Source organism: Tympanuchus pallidicinctus, unplaced genomic scaffold (genome assembly GCF_026119805.1).
Source record: "Tympanuchus pallidicinctus isolate F22 unplaced genomic scaffold, pur_lepc_1.0 scaffold8, whole genome shotgun sequence".
In the NCBI taxonomy this organism is placed as follows: Eukaryota; Metazoa; Chordata; class Aves; order Galliformes; family Phasianidae; genus Tympanuchus; species Tympanuchus pallidicinctus.
In genome coordinates, this window is record NW_026294802.1 from 17,032,483 (window position 1) to 17,054,688 (window position 22,206).

At 37.9% G+C, this 22,206-nt stretch overlaps 1 protein-coding gene across 4 annotated transcripts in view; it reads right to left on the bottom strand.

Moving 5' to 3' along the window:
- The window catches only part of ANO4 (anoctamin 4), a 168,735-nt gene that overhangs the window by 98,439 nt on the left and 48,090 nt on the right, over positions 1 to 22,206 (bottom strand). For all 4 annotated transcript variants that reach the window (XM_052669029.1, XM_052669028.1, XM_052669027.1 and 1 more), the window contains exon 2: positions 14,780 to 14,986. In XM_052669029.1, coding sequence (XP_052524989.1) covers positions 14,780 to 14,849 — 70 coding nt within the window. In that variant the 5' untranslated portion in view covers positions 14,850 to 14,986. The remainder of the gene's footprint in view (positions 1 to 14,779; positions 14,987 to 22,206) is intronic.

Sequence of the window (22,206 nt, forward strand, 5' to 3'; positions counted from 1 at the left end):
TCCAGCTCCCTGTGCCACCTGCAAGCCCATGGTCTGACCTTGACCCAGGGTGCAGAACAGGTGCATCATCCCCTTTGGCAGTTTTACACCCAGTGCAACCCTCTACTTTACAGTGCATATTTATAGCCATTTTAAGATAAGGAAAGATTGTTTCTTGACTGCCTCTTATAGACTACTGATAATTTCTGAATATACTGCTGTGAAGAGGAAACTGTGAAGCACTTAGATGAAAATTTTGGAAATACATGTTTAAGATTCAAGCATGAATTGTGGTAGTAAAACACAGAATTTAGCTCTGAAGCATTAGAAGTGACTTTTAGTTCTTTTATAATATCAGTACATTCACATGGAAGTATATATATGTAATACAATAACTATCTTCATTCTCAGTCTAAGAAAGAATAAGGAGGGCAGAAAAAAATAAAGAGCTTCAGAGCAAACTGTTTGTTTTAAGTAATTAATCATTTATAAAACAATAACAACAACAAACCTCTACTCTCGAATAATTACATTTAGAGTTTTCCAAATGGAAGGACTTACTAGCTACCTAAATTTACACAACATGGCTCCTGAAAAGTAAAATGCTCAGGAAACTCATGGTAAAAAATGTCATTATTAAAGTAAATCATTAGCCTTTTAAAATTTTCATTCAATGCTAACAACACCTGGGATCAAAAGTAACAATCACTATTCCAAGCAACCACCTTGGAAATAATATTTAAGTTTATTTTATTGTAATTGTTCGCTGTTCATAGGACTGCAGTTTATAAGACATTCCATTGGACATGTAGCAAGACTTTACAAAATATCTTTCCACAAAAGAATGTGTCTGAATGTTATAGAAGTTAATTTCCCAGCAGCAATTGTGTCTGTTCTGGATAAAGAAAAAACATTGTCTCCAAGGCTGTAAAATTCACATCCTTTTCAAATGGCTCTAAAATCATCTTTAAATCAAAATGGTAATTCTTAGAAGACTCTTTGTGCAATGCTTTTTAGTTTTGAAATGATATTCACATTGCTAAAACAATTTTGAAGCCTTCTTCATATTATATCCAAGAATCACTTCCAAATACTTTACATACTTCCAAATGCTTTACATAGGGTAAAATTCACTTAAACGTATATATCCACAGTGCAGAATTTTGTGTCTAAGCTGTAATACTGATTTAAGTTAGTTTATCTCCCTAAATTCCATTTGCAGGTAACAGAGAAAAATACCCACTTTAAAGTCGTGGGTCACCTAATCTGTATTAGCCACCTACTTCAGATTGAGACAAATTGAGATCTAGACATCCTTGTTACTTTCCACTAACTATAAAAGGCACTTACATACTGAACTGAGATGTTGATATCTTCATTGCAAACCTCTGCATCTGAATTAGATGAACTCTGTTTTTATCACCACAGAAAGAGAACATACTTATAAAAGTAACTGGAGGTTTTATCTAAAAGTTTAACATTTGAGGATGTAAGTAAATCTGTGCCCTCTTGAATCAGAGAGTACACCATTAAAATATGACATAGTACCAAGTTGAGATGTGGCCATACAGGAAGAATTCAGTTTGGAAAAACACTGCTAATAATTCTAATCTTGGCATCTAACTGCTTCAATTAAATCACCCTCATGCCTGAAATGGAGAAAATAACAATTTCTTGTATAAAAATGTAGTAACTTCCCTGAGAATCTGTTTATCTTTGTTTATCTATCTTGTGTATTCAGACTCTGAAAGATGATAGTATTTTTTCAGCTACTCCAGTCCACAACCACAACTCGTCCCAGGCCTCTATCTGAGCAATGGCATATTAGTGGCATTCCTGACGGGAAAAATTTTCAGTTTACAAAACATAGAATTCACTCTAAAAATACAATTTAAGTAATCAGGGGATTCATTATCAAATGATCACTACTGTCATTTTGCAAACTGAGTTTCCCTTCCATCTCCAAATTGATCATGGGACCTGATTTCACCACTGTATGGTTACTGATTCTTATGAAAAAAAACAAAGTGCAGATTCATTCTTTTGTGTCTTATAGTAATTAATAATGTAAGTTGCTATTAGCTTTAGAAAGCTATTAGCTTTATTAAGTAGCTTTAGAAAGTTGCTATGCAAAATTCAAAGTTTAAAATTGGAAAAAAGGGAAACAGGAAACCAGCTATCAATGTCACCATACCATGCGCTTTGATCCTTGGCTAGCACAAGATTTTTCAACATATTATGGAAAATTCTCACTGAAATTCCAGATTAATTTAGATTCCAGAGTTGCATCAATCTTTGGGGTGGGTGAGGGTGTCTTCAGCCTTTGTTAAACAAACCAGTGTTTTTTCTAACATAAATCTTGACATTTATCCTGCAATTGCATGTGAGAAGGATGGCCCCATCCAACCTGGCCTTGAACACCTCCAGGGATTGGGCATCCACAATCTCTTTGAGCAGCCTGTGCCAGCACCTCACCACTCTCTCAGTGAAAATTTTCCCCTGGACATCTAACCTAAACTCTCCCTTTATTAGTTTGAAATCATTCCCCTTTGTCTGTCTTCCTTCCTTAAGCAGGAGTTCAGTTGTCATGAAAAACTCATTACTTCTGATCCCAAAATCTACCTTGTGCAAAAATATGAATATACTCCAGTACTCTGTAAAAACATGGAAGTTCAAATCCAGTCTTAGGTCTCAGACTGAAGGATACATATATTATAATAATAATTCACAGAGGTATTTAAGAATGTCAAGAATGGATTAAAGTAACGTGACTCAATATTTCTCATTGTTTCTGCATAGGAAATATATACTGCTGGAATTCTTATGTACATAATAATCCAAATCTCAGTAAAATATATCTGAGTGGCTTTAATATTCAGTGAGCTTTTCAATAGCTCACTGAACTTTTTCACAGATTTTTGTGACAAGTATTCACTTATCATTCAGTCTGTTAATTTGTATGTAGTAATATTTGTAGTTATAATTTCAATGTATCTCAATTGATTTATTTGACCATCTAATTGATTTTACATCCAAGTAATAACTTACTTTCTTGTATAGCATTAAGAATTTCTGAAAAGTCCACATCTGTCTTCTGTGCATCTGGTTTTATCCATATTTGTGTTTCCAAACGGTTAACCTGCAAATCCTCCCTTCTGAAGAAGTTAAAGAGATTGATGGGGTTTGTGACAGTGAAGTAGAAAATCCAGCCAAGAGGCTTTCCGGTGTGGGAACATACACATGGAATAATGCTACCTATTTTTCCCCCCCGTAGCAGAACCAATTTTTCTTCAGGCAGCTTTTGATATAGCCAGAATTGATATAAAGCTAAATAGAATGAAACAACAGGCTCTGCTACAAGGAATGATGTAGAGTCACTACTGGGGAGTTCCTTATTCAGGAGATTATGTGCTGCCATGCCATGAGCATCTCCTCACCACGTCATCCACAAAATAAACTCCAAAATATGAAGACAGACAAAACGTTTTGTTGCAAATGACACAGCACTACCGAAATGGCTAGGCTAAAAAAACCACACAGACACATAAAAGACAAATAAAAGCTTAAGACGAAAAATAACCATTAGGATAAAAAGAGCATGTACAGCATGTTTCAGCCACAGGACACCATAGGGTCTCACATTTATGGTCTAGGCAGCACTCTAGTACTACAGCCTATTTCAAAGGAGGTCTCACTGGCATGTAATTCTATCAGTTTACATGTTATGTTGTCCTTTTAAAAGCATTACAGAAAATTTAAGACATAGGCCAGGGTGACATTTTCAAATCCGTTTGCACATGTGAATAGGCATGAGATTTGTCCCTCTATCAAGTTTCAGTGTTCTTTCAACATGAGCAAAGAAAGCAGGAATTTTTCAAAACGCACTCTTTCCATGTAAGAAAGTATTACCACATATTAAGATAGGAAAAAGTATTGGGTATATGGGCTTAAACTCCTGGCTACAAGGTGCTCCAATGCAGCCAGAAATGGAGAGAGCTATCACAGAAGCATAGAATTGCTTGAGTCAGAAAAGACTTTAAAAGTCATCTGGTCCAACTCCCCTGCAATGAACAGGAGCACCTACATCTAGATCAGGGTGCTCAGAGATCCTCCAGACTGACCTTGGATGTCTGCAGGGACAAGGCATCCACCAATTCTCTGGGCAACCTGTTCCATGTAGTCAGTTTTTATTAAATAACTCTTACACAGAGTTAGCAGTCTGCAGGAAGCTTAGAGCCACGTTAGGAAGGACTTTGGAATAAAAAGTGCCAGGTCATTTAGGCCATTTCTATGCCTTCACTAGTGGCTACCACTCAAGCCTTTTATGGAAGCCTTTTTCTTTCTTCTGCATCCTGCTTATAACAAGCCAGTCTTCTGAATTTCCTTCTAACCTACTATACTCATAGAATGGGGAGGGACCAACTGCCAGTTGTCCCCAAGACACACTGCCTGGATAAGTATTACAAATTCTATTCGTGCACACCAAATTACTCAACTCTAAAATAGACCCTACTTCACCTTATGAAAATATAAACCTCAAAATGAGCATTCAACATTTTGAGTCTTTTATTTGTCAATGCTAAAATATTATAAATTCAAACCATCTTGCCCTAGAATATTCTTTTATTCCATTGTTAAATCACAGTCAGGTCCCCTTATAGATGCCTGTAAAGTGATCTGTCATAATAGCAGCAGGAATCAGTACTTAATGATGTAGAACAAAAAGAATTTCTTCAGTGAGACAGCTGAGTATTCACATAATAGCAGAATGGGGAAATCTGCAGACGGCCTCAGAGATGGCAGCCTAGGCTCTGCCCCAGAGGAGAATACAAGAAACTGAGGAAAAATACTGCAGCTGCTGTGAAAAAGGCATATAGGCAAAAGAGCAAAAGTAGAAAGAAAGTAACGCACAGTTTTGTCAGTGATACCATTCATTTTCCTGTTAAAAACTCAGATCCACCAACCTGTCTCTTCAGTTCGAACCTTAGCTGGAGCAAAATACTGACAACACTGATACGTGTAAAATATAAATGATAGTCTTGTATACTTCTCTGAAATATAGTAGCCTTAAGATCTGAGCTCAGGACAAACAAACCAGGCCAACAATATCAGCCAGTCTGATTTCACTCAAAACCACAAGCACAATCTTCCACCTGTTCTCTGATTTAATACATGACTATTCACAAACATGCCTCCACCAATACAAGGAGGAAAAGAAATGCATCTGCAAACAACACAGCTTCTACATAAGTGGTTACAGGAATACTTTCTTCTCACATGATCCTACCCACCTCCCTTCTACCCACCTCCCTTTCCTTTGACACTTTGCAGAAGGAATTTTTTTTTTCCAGAGACAAACAACCCCTATGTGATAAGTCATGGAATGGCCAACTCAGTGATTCCTGATTTACTGGTGGACAAAGATTTCAGATGAGCAGGTGTTTGGACAGGTCATTCTTCTGCATCCTTTATCTTACCAGTGTTCTCCAGTACAACAAACTGGAGTATGTGGTGTTGCTGTTGCTTTTGGTTGGCTTAGGCACATCTTTCTTCCATTAACAGCCGCTCATTTGTGCTTTATTGGTGTTAGATCCCACTGACTACACCCTTACAAGGTCAATACAAGACTTTTCTCTATTTATTCAGACACTTTAGTTCACCTGAAGTTGCATTTTAAATTGTAGCATTTACTCTGGTGTGCTCTTCAAAGCAGTGAATAATTAGGACACTTTCTCCTTTATTTATTTTGAAGGGTCTGTACTAATTAAGTTTAAAAAAAAAAACATTAGATTTTTAAAAAAGCGTTTCATTTTTTACAGGCTGGATGGGAAGACTTCTTCTAAACCGGAATTTTATTAAAACGGTGTTTCAGACAAGCAAGTTAAGAAGCAAGGTAGTTAATACAATGTTAATGTTAAACAAGGTTTCCCACTGCAGTGGGATTTTTGCATCTACTTAAAATCAGACAGAGATTTTGCATCTACTTAAAATCAAGAATATACTGAGGTATTTTGCTAGATGAGAGCCTTGTTACGCGTATTACCTAGTATTACTCAATTAGCAAAAGCAGCATTTCAGACTAGGGCTTCAAAAACAAAAACTTTCTTTTTTTTTCCTTGCACAGTAAATACCTGGAGCCATACTTTCAAAGCCTGCACATTTTACACTGTGACATGCAAATGATGTTTGCACACAGACACTCTCACACTGTGGCCTGAAACTGAGCATAAGCAATTGCGTGTGCAGAAGAATGTAGAGTTTCAGTGTCTGGCACCAAAATAAAGGACATGTAAATAAGTTGGAATGGAGAAAATGATTCCTTTCTCAAACTACAATGAGGTGTTCATATTTATTCAGTAATTTTGAATGAAGGTAATTGTTGTAACTCAACAAGGCAGTCGGGTTACTTGAAGAATTTTACTACTTAGGCTGTGCTTATCAGTAAGAAAAAAAATATTTAACTCAGTTGACTACTGAAATTAGTCTTTCTTCTCTGTCTTCCCTCAATTCCAATCAACTCAGCAAGTGCAAACAAATGTTTTGTCTACAGCTCTAGAAATTTCTGCAGAGGTAAATTTGTAGCTTCAAAGCATGTTTCTGAAGAGACAGCTAGGTAGTGAGCACATGTGTAACTATATTGGCAAACTGAGAATATCTTAAAGGTCCATTTTGCTGTTTATACAGTTTTCTCTAATTTGAGATACTTATTTTACCTGTGTAGGACACAGGATTTGCTTCTTACGTCTACAAAACATAGTTCTGCAAGAATACCAGATAATAATGCACACTGAAAGAAGCTTTAAAGACTTCTTATTTAAATCAGAGCACTCTATCTTAAGAGCATTAAAACACAATATGTTTCAAAGACTGAAAAATTTGGGTGCCCTCTGGAAATAACTGCAGGCCTTTTAAAAGACTCTGACCTGGTAGATTGTCATATACATCCACGAATACTTAGGGACTTGAATATACCTCCTGATAGGCTTAACTGGCTTACCGCTCGTGTTAAAAAAATAGTATACTTTGCCACCGTGAGAATCAAAAGCTGAGTGTGAACATAAAAGAATGCCCCACTTGTTTTAACTGTGCTTTGAAAGGTAGTGGAGTGAATATATATGCCTACTTCATATATACTTCCATATAACGCAAGGAAAAAGAATTTTAAAACCCAAATCATTATTTAGCATGAAGAACCTATGTCATAGCTTTCTCTATACATGGTCATGACAAGCATATCCTACTAACAATACCAGAATTATTTTCGAAAGGTAATGGAAAGCTAGTTTCCCTTTACATTCCAATACACTGTAAGGAATAATAATACACCTTATTATGTTAACACAAACTCCCTCTTTATCTGCCAGAAGCAGCAATAGTGAACACAGAATTTCTAAACACCTAATACTACCATATTATCACAGCCTTAAATATTTTTTAAACATATGGTGTCGGTTCTGTCCTATGTTATACTTTAGGTGAAGTCAGAAACAGAGAAATCCCTTCACCCAATTAACTACAAAGAAGTGGGATATCTGCATGCTCTCTCTTTCTGTCTCTCTCATGCTGCCTGTGCCTTTTAAACAGACAATCATAGAAAAAAATGGATGGATAGCCCTTGGTACAAACCCACATCTTTAAAATCTCTCCTGACAAAGCAGCCTGAACACCAGGTTATGGGGACAGGATCCTGCTAGCCCTCAGCCTTCAATTCTTGCATTTCAACAATTTCCAGTGCCCATAACATGCCTTTCACATGGGGATTATCAATTCCAACAGTCTGCACTTACCATCAGGAACAAGGAATCTCCTAAGCAGCAAGTACAAACTGGAAAACAGTTCAGGAGAGCTGATGATCCTGATGTACATGCAGCCAAATCATTGAACTGTTGTGCAAAAGGACACAACATCCATCACTATTCTCCAACTATTCCCTTATATATGACTGAATCTTTTGAAAGCTGAAAGGACTGAAATGCCCACCCAGAATCCACCAGAATACCATGTCACATATTTCTAATTCCCAATTGCCTGAAGACACATGGCCCCTGTGCAAATCCTTACACAATCAGTAGAGGGGCATTACTGCACAAGGAGCCTTTAAACTACCCCCCCTAGAAGCACTTCTTTTCACCAATAACGCAAAGAGACAAGGAACCAAAGTGTGTTCTACTGAGAACATATCTAATCTTTCCAGTTGCCACAATATATGGCATAGGAATCCATGAGAGACAGTCGAAAAATGGCACAAACCATTGTGTACAACAAGGAAGAGACAGACAATGCTATACAGTTGCATGTTGCAAATGAGAATCTAGAAAGAAGTCTGAGATCTAAATGAACTGAACAGCTCAGCTCATTCCATGTTACTCGCATTTGTATTAAAATGGCAGTAGGAGTGATTATGTTTTAGTTCTGCAGCTTTCTTTTTACACTGCAAGTGCGCATACAAAGACACAGTTATCAAAGATCACTATCACATATGTTCAAACATTTGTCTATGTTTGAAAAATCTAATTACTTGTGAATGATTAATCCTTCAGTTTATCTCTTTAGCAATATCTTGAGTTGTTAGCAGGCAATCAAGGAAGGGAAGAGGGAGAAATGGCTGAATGAGCCATTCATTGCAAAGAGTTTGCCCAGTTCTGAAGTCAGTAGTATACTGGTGAGATATGCAGAAAAGCTGGCCACATGGGTGTAAGAGGCATGACCTAATTAATAGACACCTTTAGTGCACCAAAGAGTACTTCATTACAGCATGAAATATCAAGATATTCAGCTTCTCTCCAAGGTGGAGTTTAATGCAACAATTAATTATGTAGACTCACATCATATCATGCCCTATCACTGACTTCACAGTCTAAATACATCCTTCCCATTCATTCTCTCAGAAGGCATCCCCCAAAAAATTTTGAGAACTTCAGCTGTCCTGAGACTGCTGAGAAATGAATATAGCATAGAAATATGAAAATGTTTATCCTAAATGCAGGATGGTAGAATAGAGTTGGATCCAGCACAGGATCCTATTTCTGACAGCAGATGCTTACACAAAGGGAGTATGAACAGTGTATGGACATACCATAGAATCATAGAATCACCAAGGCTGGAAAAGACCTTCAAGATCATCCAGTCCAACTATCCACCTACCACCAATGTTTCCCAACTAAACCACGTCCTTTAGAACAATAAATAAATGCTTCTTGATGACCCTATTTTACACATCTGTTTCTAGGCTCTCTCTTCCAGCTTGCACAGGTTTAGAGACTTCTGGAGTGGAAGATTTCATCTAGACAATGTTTAATGTCTGCCAACATCTCCCAGTGTCTTTGAGGGTACCTTCAAACAGCAGGAACCCTGTTCCTAAACCTGGTGCAGTGAATCCTTCTTACAAAGACCTGTGATCTCCTGAAATTACCAAGAGCAGACAGACTGCTGAAAATGGACTATTTTCAGTAATTAGCGTTAAGCACAGACTCTTTTGCAAGCAGTAGGAGAGCATCTGAACCTCAAGGGTCATCATTTTCAGGCATCCTGGCAGCATAAAGGGTCTTTAAAGTATGTGAGCTTTTATTGATCTTTAAAGAGCTTCCAGTTTCCATGAAGTTCAGACTACTTCTTCATGCTGTAGTACAACAGGTGCTAAATTCCTTCTCTATGCTAAGTATTCTCATAAGGTTAGGCCTAAATAAAGTAATAAGCATGGTGCTGTCTCTTTTTGCTCTAGTAAACAGCCTAAATATCAATAATGGAGATCTCAGAAATGTCTTTCATGCTCTGCTGGACCTCCGAAGCACAGCACGGTCTAGAACTGCGTAGTCCAAGAACGTACCTAGCAAACATCATGCCTTCACAGTGTTATCCAGCATGTGGACAACACATCTGCTTCCTGAGATGTTCAGTCACTTGTAGCACAGGGAAGGGCAATAGTCTGCATGTCCCAAAGGGAATTTGTTCCTTTTTTGGAGCAGATCAAAGATGAGGCCACCTTTGCTTTCCTGCTACCCTTATGCCTGCTGTAAGCTGTGATGTTTTGTTTCACACAATTATTTTGAGGCTTGTCACATCTGTATCTTGCAGTAGTAGGAATTTTTTGTGGGGTTCTGATATAGCCCTGCACTTAGTAGGCAGTTGGGCTTGTTATCTTCAAAGATCCAAGTGAACGATACTGCTCTGTCCTGTTGTATTATACTAATCTACTTGCTCAAGTAAGTAGATACAGAAAGGTTTAAAGAATGAAGCACTGGGCTTGGGGGAGAGGTCTTGCTGTCCTTTGGATGGCAAGAAACCTTTGTGGAAATTATCAGTGAGCAGCTTTGTTACAGACAAATTAATGTTCTGACCTTAAAAACATTTCTGCTAAAGCAGAATTTAGCCTGTTCCGTCTTTTGACAGCCAAAAATCTTTCCCTGGGATTTTTGAAGCATATTTTACATTTGAAATAGAGACTTATGTAATACCAAGTCCTACTTAATTTAGAACTATATCTAAGAAAAATCATTAGCCAAGCATTACAGGAACATACTGACTAATTATTCAAGGTCTCCTTGACTGCTTCCTAGATGATAAACTCTTTGTTTTTAATAAAATGGCTCTCTAATTTTTCAGAAACATTTTATTTATTTGCATTTTATTTAAATCTACTGTCTGTTTTCTTCAGCAAAATTAGTACTGTCAAAAATATTCTTCATTGTTTTAAGACAATTATGGTACACCAGTCTTAGGACACTATAACCTTTTCTTGGGATCAGCAGTATTCCCTATTTGGTGCAAAGTCATATCTACCAGTTTCATTCCAGACGTTACACTTTGCAAGGAAACCTTATAAGGGTGAAATGATTGAGAACATGCAGAGGGACTGGCATTTTGCAGCTTTTGTGAGCTAAATGCATGACGTAAACTAACAGCAGCTCTGAGAGCTGAAATTGGAGGGTGAGCTGCACTGATTCTAAAGTAACCATATATAATTGATTGCAAGAATGAATGAAAGATCATTTTACAACAGCAAACAGGAGGCTGATCAAAGCAGGAAGGGAAAAAATGAAGTATTTGAAAAGAGATGAGTTTAAAAATACATTGCCAGAGAAATAGAACACCCTCAAAGACACCACTTAAAATTACTAATATTAGTTTTGAAGTTCCTTATTGAGGGCATGCACAGATCCCAGGCAGGATCAGCACTTTTGTGTGTCAGGCACAGCACAAACCGAAATACAGGAGGAATGAAATTTGAGCCTAAACCAATTTTTTTAAAAATAAATAAAAGAGAGAGCGTTGAAAAGTAACCTTTATCCTCTAGATTTTTTTTCATTAGGAGCAGGTGTTTTTGAATAAGTGGCTTCTGCCCTATGAAAAGGAAAGCAATGAATGAATTGGGCTGAATGACTAAGCAAAGTGACAGATTTCAGTCTTTTCGTCATGCACTATCTAGTTCAATCTTTAAACCCAAAGTAGCCCATAATGACCATCTGACGACCTGCCATTCAGCCCAGGACAAAAGGTCCCCACTGTAATTGCAGCCAACTGCTCGCCCCTTTAGCAGCTTTGCAGAGGCTCTGGTCACCAATAGTCAGGAGAAACTCTCCCTGTGTTCAGAAAAGAATTTCCAGCTAACACTTGAAGTGCAGGTGTAGGAAAAAATTTGTTTGGAGCATTGAACTTGCATCCTATTGAATACAGGTGTAAATAAAAGGAAAAGTTAAGTATCCGGAGATGTTTTTTTGATATTAATCAAGGTACTACTGCACTGGGCCATTTCTTGTGAGTATTCCATTTTTTGTAATGCACAAATAAGATTAATGAAGGGAATGTTAAACTTATTTGAAATCTGCTTCGTTTTTCTATGCTTCATTCCATATGAGAGAAAGTTCTCATATACACCCACCAGAAAACACTGAAAAAGGCTGTGTCCCTAAGCACGTTATACAAGCAAGATAACAGCACTGCTGCCAATGGGATTGTAAATTTTCAGGTGAGTTGACATCAGTTACTCCCATGCCTTACATGCATTTTCTGCCAAGAAATATTTGCATGACAGAGCTTTCTGGCAGAATTATTTGCAGGAATTTATTCTTTTAATCTGAGGGAGATGTATGCCATACGCCTTGCCAGTCAGCAAAGAACAGAGAATGTGACTGAACCAACAAATCATATCTAACATACATATTCTGAAGAACACTGAACACATACAAGCATGTGCACATTTTATGATGAGGAAAGGATATCTTTTGCACATTAAATTATCAGTTTGATAGGGCTCAGTTCTAGCTTCCTTGATGATTCAAAGTTCATTACATTGTGACTAAGCTCATAAAACATACATTTCCTCTTTTGCTTTAATTTTGATTGCAATAGTTTCAAGATCTGCACATTTGTTCTTGCCTCCTAGAGTCAATTGTTCTGTTGGCCAATGTCACTACTTCTTTCTTATTTCATGCCCAGCAATTACATGCATAAATAAAAATTGTGCAATTGAATAAGAAATAAAAAAAAAAAAGAGAGAATTCAAAAATCAAGAAAAGAATGCCAAAAGCAACATGCATCTTCCTTTAAAGATTACAACTTCTGTATCGGGTAGTATTTATGTTAAAAGCCAAGAGACTAACAAAATGTTTCTGTCACTGGGCCCCAATGACCACAGTAGCATTCCGTCATCATTCCAGAAACCTGTAGGTGTTTCCTTGCGATTGACCATGTAAGCTATTTTACCTGGGTAATTTATATATGTCAGAATAATCATCACTCTGAAATACCAAACTATTTATAATGTACAGCATTTCATAAGGTACTGCCATTGGCCAACTAGTGTACTAGGAAGATTATTTATGTAGTTACAGCTGATAATTTCTTGCTGAATAGAAACTAATAACATATGATTTCAGTTTTGTTTTGTTTTTTTCTCTCTCCTAATAGTTCTACTTATTACTGTTGTTGACTGACCATAATCTTTCTAACAGTCTACTTGAACACAGCTTTAACGGTTGTAATTCAAATCAGACACAGAAAAATTTAGTATTCTCAAACAGAAATAAACAATCAGATTCAAATAATTTCAGATGAAATAATGACATTGTAAGTTGTATAAAATAGGATTCCTGCCATAAAATCTATTTTTAAGAGTCTGCAGCCCTCAAGGTTCTAGGTTCTATTAACTCCTGTTAACTTGAGTGAAGCTTATGATAGAAAATGCCTCCTTGAACTAAGCCACTGAGCATGTTCTCTGAAGGTTATGGATGCTTTTATTGTCTAAAGCACAGGATATGATTGACAAAACTAATCTCATATGACTGTACTGCAAGCTGAATTCCTCAGAGAAGCATTATCCAAATGATGCTCACTAATGAACTCCATTTTAGGAAACCTCTGTGGTCTACATAAAAAGGGATCTTTTTCTCAATCAAAAAGCAGCATATGTTGCTTATGCATTATTTAGTGCTAATGCACAGGCCATATCTATTGACATATAGGTGTAGAACGTGTAGCAGCTCAAAATTAATGTGATTAGCATAACCTATTGTGCATGAACAATACACTTGTTTCACAAACTGTGGTGCTGTCTTTTTTAATTGATCTTTTACCATGCTGCAGTCTTTGTAATATATATTGAGCAGCAATAACGTATGCAGTAGTAGTTTCTGTACCTCAAAGACAAAACATGGAAGCTAAAAAAACCAGGACAAGCAAGTGAAGGGAAGAACAGAAATAAACAAAGAAAATGGTTATGAGTCACCGTAAATTCTTAATTAACCCATGTTGACAAAGGCTATTGAGTCTGAATAGTATGTGAAACTCATGGAAATAGAGCTACACAGCAAAGCAAAATAATCTAAACTTTCAACTTGTACAAAAATTAAGGAATGCCCCAGGTCTGCAAGATAATGGAAGCATACTGAGGGTTTGTAGGCAGAGAACTCTGTCTCATACACATGGACTCTGTCCCATGGCACCCCTACTTCTGCTATGGAGGCATCATCTCCTTTCCTGGGCAGCAAGGGTGGAAGATTATCAAAACCCCTCAATATAAAATCTACAAAACAGACCTCATGGGCAGTCATAATTCACTGTACTCAGGATAGAAATTAAGAGTTTCATTTTCACTTTGAAAAACTGAACATGGCCAGCACAAATGCACTACTCTATTCTAAAAAAAAAAACCAAAACAACTTCTGAAATAGTTCTGTAGTTAACATAACAAGGAATGAATTCATGATGTCACTAAGAATTTGATAGTACCCAAGAGACTCAGGTTTCTTTTAAAAAATTTCATTTTGCTAACCAGTTAACACAGTTTGCAAAATGTCCTACAGATTTAGAGATTTGTTTTCATTCTGGCAGACTGACTTTGGTCTGCACTCGGCATTGTGTCACATCTTTAGTTCAAAATCAACGTTAGTGTCAAATACAGAGTTCCATAGGGATGCCCGTAGTCTTTATAGCATTGCCATCAGCTCATGGCTAAAATTAAGTGTATAGAAAGGTTGCAGTATACAAAAACAATAATTCAATTTTCTTTCTGCATTAACATTTTGGATACCACTATAGATTTGTTTATGGTTGTTTTTTTTTAATGGTTTAAACCTATATTTTCATTCTCTGTGTTCAGCTGTCCCAACTCTTGGTATTCCCAGTGCAATCTGTAACTATCAAAAACACAGAAAACATACACAAAACATCAATCTATAGCTCTGATGATCAACAGACTGATCTTTATGCACGTGTGATCTAATGCTACTGACACCAGCTTCACAACACAATGACATACTATGCAAGAAATGGAACTGAAAAAGTGCCACATCAAATCTGTTACCTGGCTGGTGGGTTTTTGCTTTTCCACCAGAGGCTGTTGGATTACTCGATCCAGCTGATGAGGCTTCCATGCTTATTGACCTTCTGACTTGTGGTAATGAAGGGTGCCCAACCACAGGTGGACGCGGTGACACTGGGTAGCTTGCTGCAGTCCTCCACTGACAGATTTGCACACGCTTTTCAGCCCCATGAATAGATAAACTTATACCTGCCAGGAATATGAATTAGTACTGTTAGACACAAGAGAACAACACAGAACAACTAAGGTAAAAAGGTACAAAAACTGCCACATTTAAAAATAAAAGCTTTCATAAGGAAAAAATAAAAAAGGAGGAAATAAAATTATAAAAACATGAATTTTCTATGAAAATAAAAAATGTGAACATCTTTACTGCTGCTGCGCTGCAGATAACAGAATAACTACACTAACAGATATTTAAACTAATACAAAGTCATGGTTTACTGCTGTACTGGCCTATAGGAGGAATTATCTTCCACTCCTTCAAAAACCACACAAGTCACACAGGCCCATAGTAAAGAGGTAAGTACTACACAGATTATTAAGTGACAGCTTTGTGATTGATAGACTAAAACTTGGCAGTAATAGGTTCTTCTCTTCTGAATATCTGCATGTACCAGAATGTCTAATCGTATGGAAAAGACACTAAGCTACACAAGTAGTGACCAGTTTTTATTAACATGATCTTCAACAATAGTTCCATACAACAATACATACATACATACATACATACATACATACATACATACATACAACAACAATAGTTCCATAAGCAACAATAACATGACCTTATGCTTGAAAACCTATTCCATTCTCACCAGTTCTGAAACATCTTCTGCAATGCTGGAGATTCTTTCACACCAAACATTCTCAAATTTGTCACATTTGTCACAGATAATTTTTAAATAGAAATTGTTTTCTGTGACGAAAGAGGCTTTACTTTTCCACAGAGAATAACAGTTGACATTTTCTATCTGCTGTATGCTCTCAGAAAGAAATGCTACTTTATGGCAGAAAAACAACTGCTTCTGACTTTCTTATGTTCACATTAATGCAATTGCAGCAACTTGAATTACTGACAGCATCCTCTGGTAAAAATCTGTAGCCAATCATCTCTTTCAGGCAACAAAGCTGAACAATAATTCTACAATGCCATTTTATGCTTAATTTAATTGTGATTCTTATTCCTTTCATCAGCAGCCATTTTTTGTTTAAAAAAGAAAAAGGAAAGTCTTTAAAGCTATAACTAGGCAAACAGAGAAGCAGATAGAAACAGAGTACCCTAAGAATCAGAAACATGTAAGCAGGTGAAGGATGAACTGTAAAACTGGTCACTCAGGTAGCACTGACTACACATGTTAGCAAAAGGGGTCCTCCACTGTCATTCCCAAGACTGCCTCAGTGACACCAGTCTTCCAGTTCTACTGAAAGTCCATGTGACATAAGCCTCCAGATCACAGAATAGGTTTTGAAACTCTGACATCTTAATACACTTCAATACGTAACACACTACTATGGGGAAGAGAGACGTTACTTTTGTAGGTAAATGGTGAAAACAGTGGGGTTGCACACATGAAGAGAGGCTGTGCAAATTGCTCTCCTCTGAAATGGCTTTGTGCATTTAGAACTGAAGCTGCTACCTGCTCACTACCTGATTTTGCTGCACTTCATCAGAGCTGATCTCCTGCAGGAAGTTTAAATGGAAGTGCTCCTATGAGCAGCTGCTCACATACCTCCTGGTTACAGAGCTAATGTAACTGCTGCCTGTTTCTAAGGATCGTTGGAAGCACATCTTCATTAACACAGTCAGCAAACCCCAGTCATTTTATTCAATTGATTCATCTTGTGAAAAGCAGTGTAATAGTCCACACAAGCAGAATAACAAGTATGCCTGGACAACACATTTGTTTGAATAAAGAATTTAGTTGTAAGAAGATTCAAACAGTGAAATACAAGCCCCACCTGGGGCTTTCCTGTGCAGTTACTAGAAGTTCAGAGTAACATAACTGATCAAATTCTTGTGCAGTTATCCCTAAGGTATTGCAAAAAGTATTCTTTCAACATCACCTCTGATTGCTTTATCATAAGAAGCAACCAACTCTGAAGTTTGCAAGGGAGTTGAGGTACAGCTCAGTGAAACATGTAACTGGCACAGACACACCCTTACTGATTGGATTTCAGTAAGGGTATATCTTAATTTGGTCACAGAACAAGGCCTCTTTTTTAGAAACTGGTTGCAAATATACTGTGATAAAGGTGACCAAGGAGTTGGAGCACTTCTCCTATGAAGAAAAGTTGAGGGAGTCAGGCTTGTTTGGCTTGGAGAGAAGAAAGCCCTGGGGAGACCACACTGTGCCCTTCCAGTACTTGAAAGGAGCTTAAAAGTAGGAGATTGATGTTTTACATGATCTGATAGTGATAGAATGGGGAGGAATAGATTTAAATAAAAATAGAAGAGATTTATGTTAGGTGTTTAGGCACAATTTTTTTACTCAGAGAGTGATGAGGCACTGGCATAAGAGAAGCTGTGAGTGTCCCTCCTGGAGGCATCCAAGGCCAAGTAGGATGAGGCCTTGGGAAATCAGATCTGGTGGTTGGTAACTCAAACCATGGCAGGGGTTTGGAATTAGACAATATTTATGGTCCCCTCCAACCTAAGCCATTCTATGATTCTGTGATTATCTGAGGTTAAAGTAAATATTTTCACCGTCTGAAATCATATGTGATGCGTTGTGTGGCTCTGACTCAGCTTCCTAAACTATTTGTGCAGCCTTTAAAATAATGGATACTGCAGACAGACCATTCTTCCTAAAGACTGTAAAATCTGCAGATCTAATCTATCCAAATAATCACAGCCAAAATGATGTTCAACCTACAATTTAACTCTGATTGCATAAAACCTTCTTTCTCTTGCACTTAACAGTGGGACTATAAAGCAATAACACCGAAGTATATGAAAAAGAACATGCCAACATTATTGGAAATTAAACAGATTATTCATTAGACATATTTAAAATGCGAAAGTATTCAAAAAGCACTACTGTTTGTTCCAAAAAGTTTGTTCCAACAATGTGTCACCAGTATATTCAATATATTTGTGAGAATGAATTTCCCTTGTGTTTTCAAGAAATACAAGAAATACAAGAACAAAGTTGCAAGCATCTTTGTCTAATTAGCATTTCAGATTTCTCCAGAGGAAGCCCAGATCTTGCTTTTCTCTGTTCATTTCTTTTGTTAAACTACAAGTAAATGTCTGCAAAAATGTAAGATTGCTATCACAGTAAGCTGAGGTATTACCTTGTTTTCATGTGGGCGAAAATCCTTTTAAAAGAGATACTGGCACATAAAAATACATTCCCAGTTAGTATGCACAAAAGTAGAGAAAAAGAGAGGGGAGAATCAGAGGCAAAGAAGTATTAGAAATATTGCTTATAGTTTATGGGGGATGAAAACATGGTGAATTATTGGCATTAAGCAGTCTCTTGTGCAAACTCACCCTATTCTTGCAAAAAACCCACACTGTTGCCGAATCACAGTTTCTGTGGGACAGAGATTTGAGAAAATGGTGCAGAGATCCCTGAAGAATAGATGTTCAAGTTGACACCTATTACTTTTTGCAGTGTGACAATACCCACATAAGACACCTAGAAAGACAGACAAACTCTCCAGCAATACACTGCAGACTAGGTCCTCAGTTTACTCGTTTGGTGGAGCCATTACCTGGCTTTCAGTTTCGATACCACGTAGATGCTGACCACCAAAATCCCACCAGTGTTACGTGCCTCACTGTGCCTGTAGCATGACCATTTCTAAGTGAGCTTGGCAGCACTGGCAACGCACTTGACTGCTCTGACAGACAGTAGGGATGCTGCAAAAACAGTGTTTATTTTATTGCTTCTTACTTATTATAATGGATCACTTCAACCTCGAGCTACCAGGCAGATAGAAACGGAAGTCTTACATGCTGTCCAGTACCCAGAACCAACTGTCCACTTTGGAGGACTAGCTTCTGGATAGGGCTCAAGCCATTGTGCTCTGCAGTCTGAGCACCACTAGCAGAAGTAGAAGCTGAGTGTTCTGAAGCTGGATGAGGTTTGAGCCTGAAGTATTGCATGCATCACTCAGTCCTTTTCCTGCATACAGCAGAATTCCTTCTCTGTATTTTCAATATTAACCCGTCTTTCCTTCCCTTTCTCTGCCCTTTGTTTTTCTTTTCCCACAAACAAGCTTTTTGTCTCCATGAGGAATTGCTCTTCTTGTTGCATTTCTGTTCTCCTCTGAGACCTCTGTTTGAGGTTCATGTAAGATAAGCATCTTCACTCCCTTCCTACAAAACAACCTCAGCTGTGCAGCTTGCTAGCAGGGAAGAGCAGCCTTGATCCTGCTCCTGGCTAATTTATTGCTTCCAGTTTTGTCTTCATATGAGGTATTATTTTTGCTAAAGCAGCATTTCTTTTATATCGAGCGTATTTTCTATCTGATAATGAGAGATAACTAGAGAATTTATAATGCTCCAGATAAAACCTGCGTATCAGAACATTAAAGTGAAGTACTAAAGTACTTCAAAGCCAGGAAGCAAAATCTAACTTAAGGAAAAGGAAGGAAAAATTACTAGAAGTAGAAACCACCACTGCATGGCTTACCCTGCATGCAAACCTTTATATGATAGTGCTTTTTGTTTTGTTGGCTTTTCATATGCAGTATCAATCACCCTGTGCTGCACAGCAGTCTCTCATCCAAGTACGTGATGGGGCTCTGCTGCCTCAGCCCTGGCCAGAGGTTCTGAGCACCACATACCTGAGCGTGAAGCAAGACCCACCACCAGAAGGCCTCAGCCAGCCAGCCTGCACCATTGGACTGAGCAAAGTGCAAAGCTCTGGTGCTGGAGGAGATGGTTTTAGTGGCAGTACTGGGGCCGACAAGGCACTGCGTCCAAATTATACTACATTGAAACTGAGATGGCTTGGTAGGCCAGTTTGGCTCAGCCACAGTTCAGCTATAGGCACATAATCATAGGCTCCTTCCTGAGGTGTCTTCCTCTAGACAGAGATAATATGAACATGAATAAACAATAACAACGCAGTGCAGACTCAGGAAGCTGTATAAATGATCTATTAGCTAACAGTGCTAAATTAACCTCAAGTGCCCTGACCTGCTTTGTAGATCTCTGGGATAAGAAACTGCTGCTGGCAGGTGCAATAAGGCTTTTTATTTTGGTATTATCAGCATGTCAGTGTTCATGCTGGAGGCAAATTACTTCAGCTGTTTCTCTTCTTTATGTGGGTCTTTTATTCTGCTTTGGCCCTACAGCAAACTGAGGCAGACCCTTTCTTCAAGGTCCCTTTCAGAGCAGAACAAGTGTGGTATTGCACAGAGCAAGGGAAGTCAACTGTGATGGTATGCAGGGCCCCCAAGAAACAAGGCAGCTCTGGGCAGTCTGCAGTCACTGAGGCACAGATAAGCATGGTCATAAGGATGCACTTTGGAAAAATGGACAGAAAGCAAAAAATGAGCCTTTCACATACAATATATAAAGGGACAAATTGCTTATTTGGTTCCTTTCAACTTTTACACCCAGCAAAGGAGAAAATGAGCCAATCTGTCCACCTTAAAAAGCTAAGCAACCTTTCTTCAGCTTGCACAAATTGCCACATCTCCTATTAAAGTCAAGGATGCTCTGCAGACATGGTCAGCTTTTTTTCACATTTTAAAGCTAGCATTGAAAAGGGGGAGCTCAGAAAGGGCACGTAAGATTAAAGTTTTCTCATGCAAAATCATTTTCATGTGAGGCTCAGCAGAAAGACAGCTATGCTTGATGCCATGACTGACTCTTCTGTTTCTTTTGAGTCCTAGGTGGAAATGAATGAGCAGGAGAGAAAAATCCACCTGCTGCCCTCTGAACCCACAGCTGGAAGCATAGTATAAAGGCAATTCCCTATTTTTTTTTTCTCACCCTATGCCCTACTTAGATAATAAACACGTAAAAGAAAGCATAGCTATCTTTCTCCACACCCTTGGGGAAAAATGTTACAACAGCGTCAGGATTCCTACATGAGATTAAATCATTTTTCATAGGTTTAAACATCAACTCTGACACAGAATCAAGTCCCTTGCCATCGGTAACACAAATCATAACTAAACTCAGTTTATTCTTCAATTACAGCTTTGAAAATATTGAAGAACTTCCAACTACATCGATGTAATAAAATAAAAAACACAACAAAACAATAAACAACAAATACCCCTCCCAATTACAAAACTTTAAGTGAGTAAACAAGTTTCTAGTTTCCCTTGAATGCTCTCCTTCTGAGGTGGAAATGGAGTATTTTAACTGAGCCATCCTGCTGAAATACAAATTTATGTACATGTTTTATAGTAAGAAGTTACTGATGGAAAGAAGCCATACAGCTTCAATATACTCTCTGAAGGAATAACTCTTGTGTTTTGATTGGAACATGTCACCCCTTGATAAGCAACTATTTCCTTTTCCTTTTATTTCTCTGTTCCACTCACGGTATTATGGAACTCTGTTGTATCCTGTCTTCGTTGTTTCTATTCCTGAGCTTAGCAGACCCAATTTGCACTGCTGTACCTCACAAATATGCTGCTGTGGACTTCTAATCACCTGATTACACTTTCTATGCTCCCTTCATTTTTTAAGGAAGGGAAACTTGAAAGGCACATTAAGAACGTTTCGAGAAGTAGGACTGGAAACACACATGATGTTTAGGTTGTGGCTTCAACACAGAATTACATAACAATGGCATTTATAGTTCTCTTCTTTCCCCTGTAATACCTTTTGCCCCATGACACAGATGTAGATGGACTCTGCCTCCCTGTTGTATGTGCCAGTTCTTCAGGCAGTTTTCTGGTGAACTGAGAACCTCCTTCTTAATCCACCTGCTTTAGGTCTCCATGTCAAGCAAAGGTTATAGGGAACAATGTCATGCTTTCCCTTGAGAATTTTTTCCACTTCAGTTGCTTTCCAGGTCTCACATTTATCACATCTGTAAGAGCATCAGTGTACAGTTCTTTGTAGCAGCAAAACAAATCTTCGCAAAGGCATTTTATCTGTCAGCATTTTTTCCCCCAATTATTCTCCTTCAATGGAATGAGTAGGATCATCCTGTGCATGCCAGTATCTATCAATATTAAGGTCTGTGATTTGAACCATGTTCAAAGGGATGTCTGAACTTAAACTAGGTATTCAGGGAGAAAGGCCTGTGCATCCACTAGGGTTGTGCAGTTTTCTCTGCACTGATTTAGACAAGAATAGCTAAAATGTCAGACTTCAGGAGGACGAAGGTTTACACTTGCCAACGTGCTTTAGGCCAGAACAGCTTTTTCTCCCCAAATTGACAGGAGATACAATACCTATGGTATACCTGCAATCTAGAGACAGAGTTAAC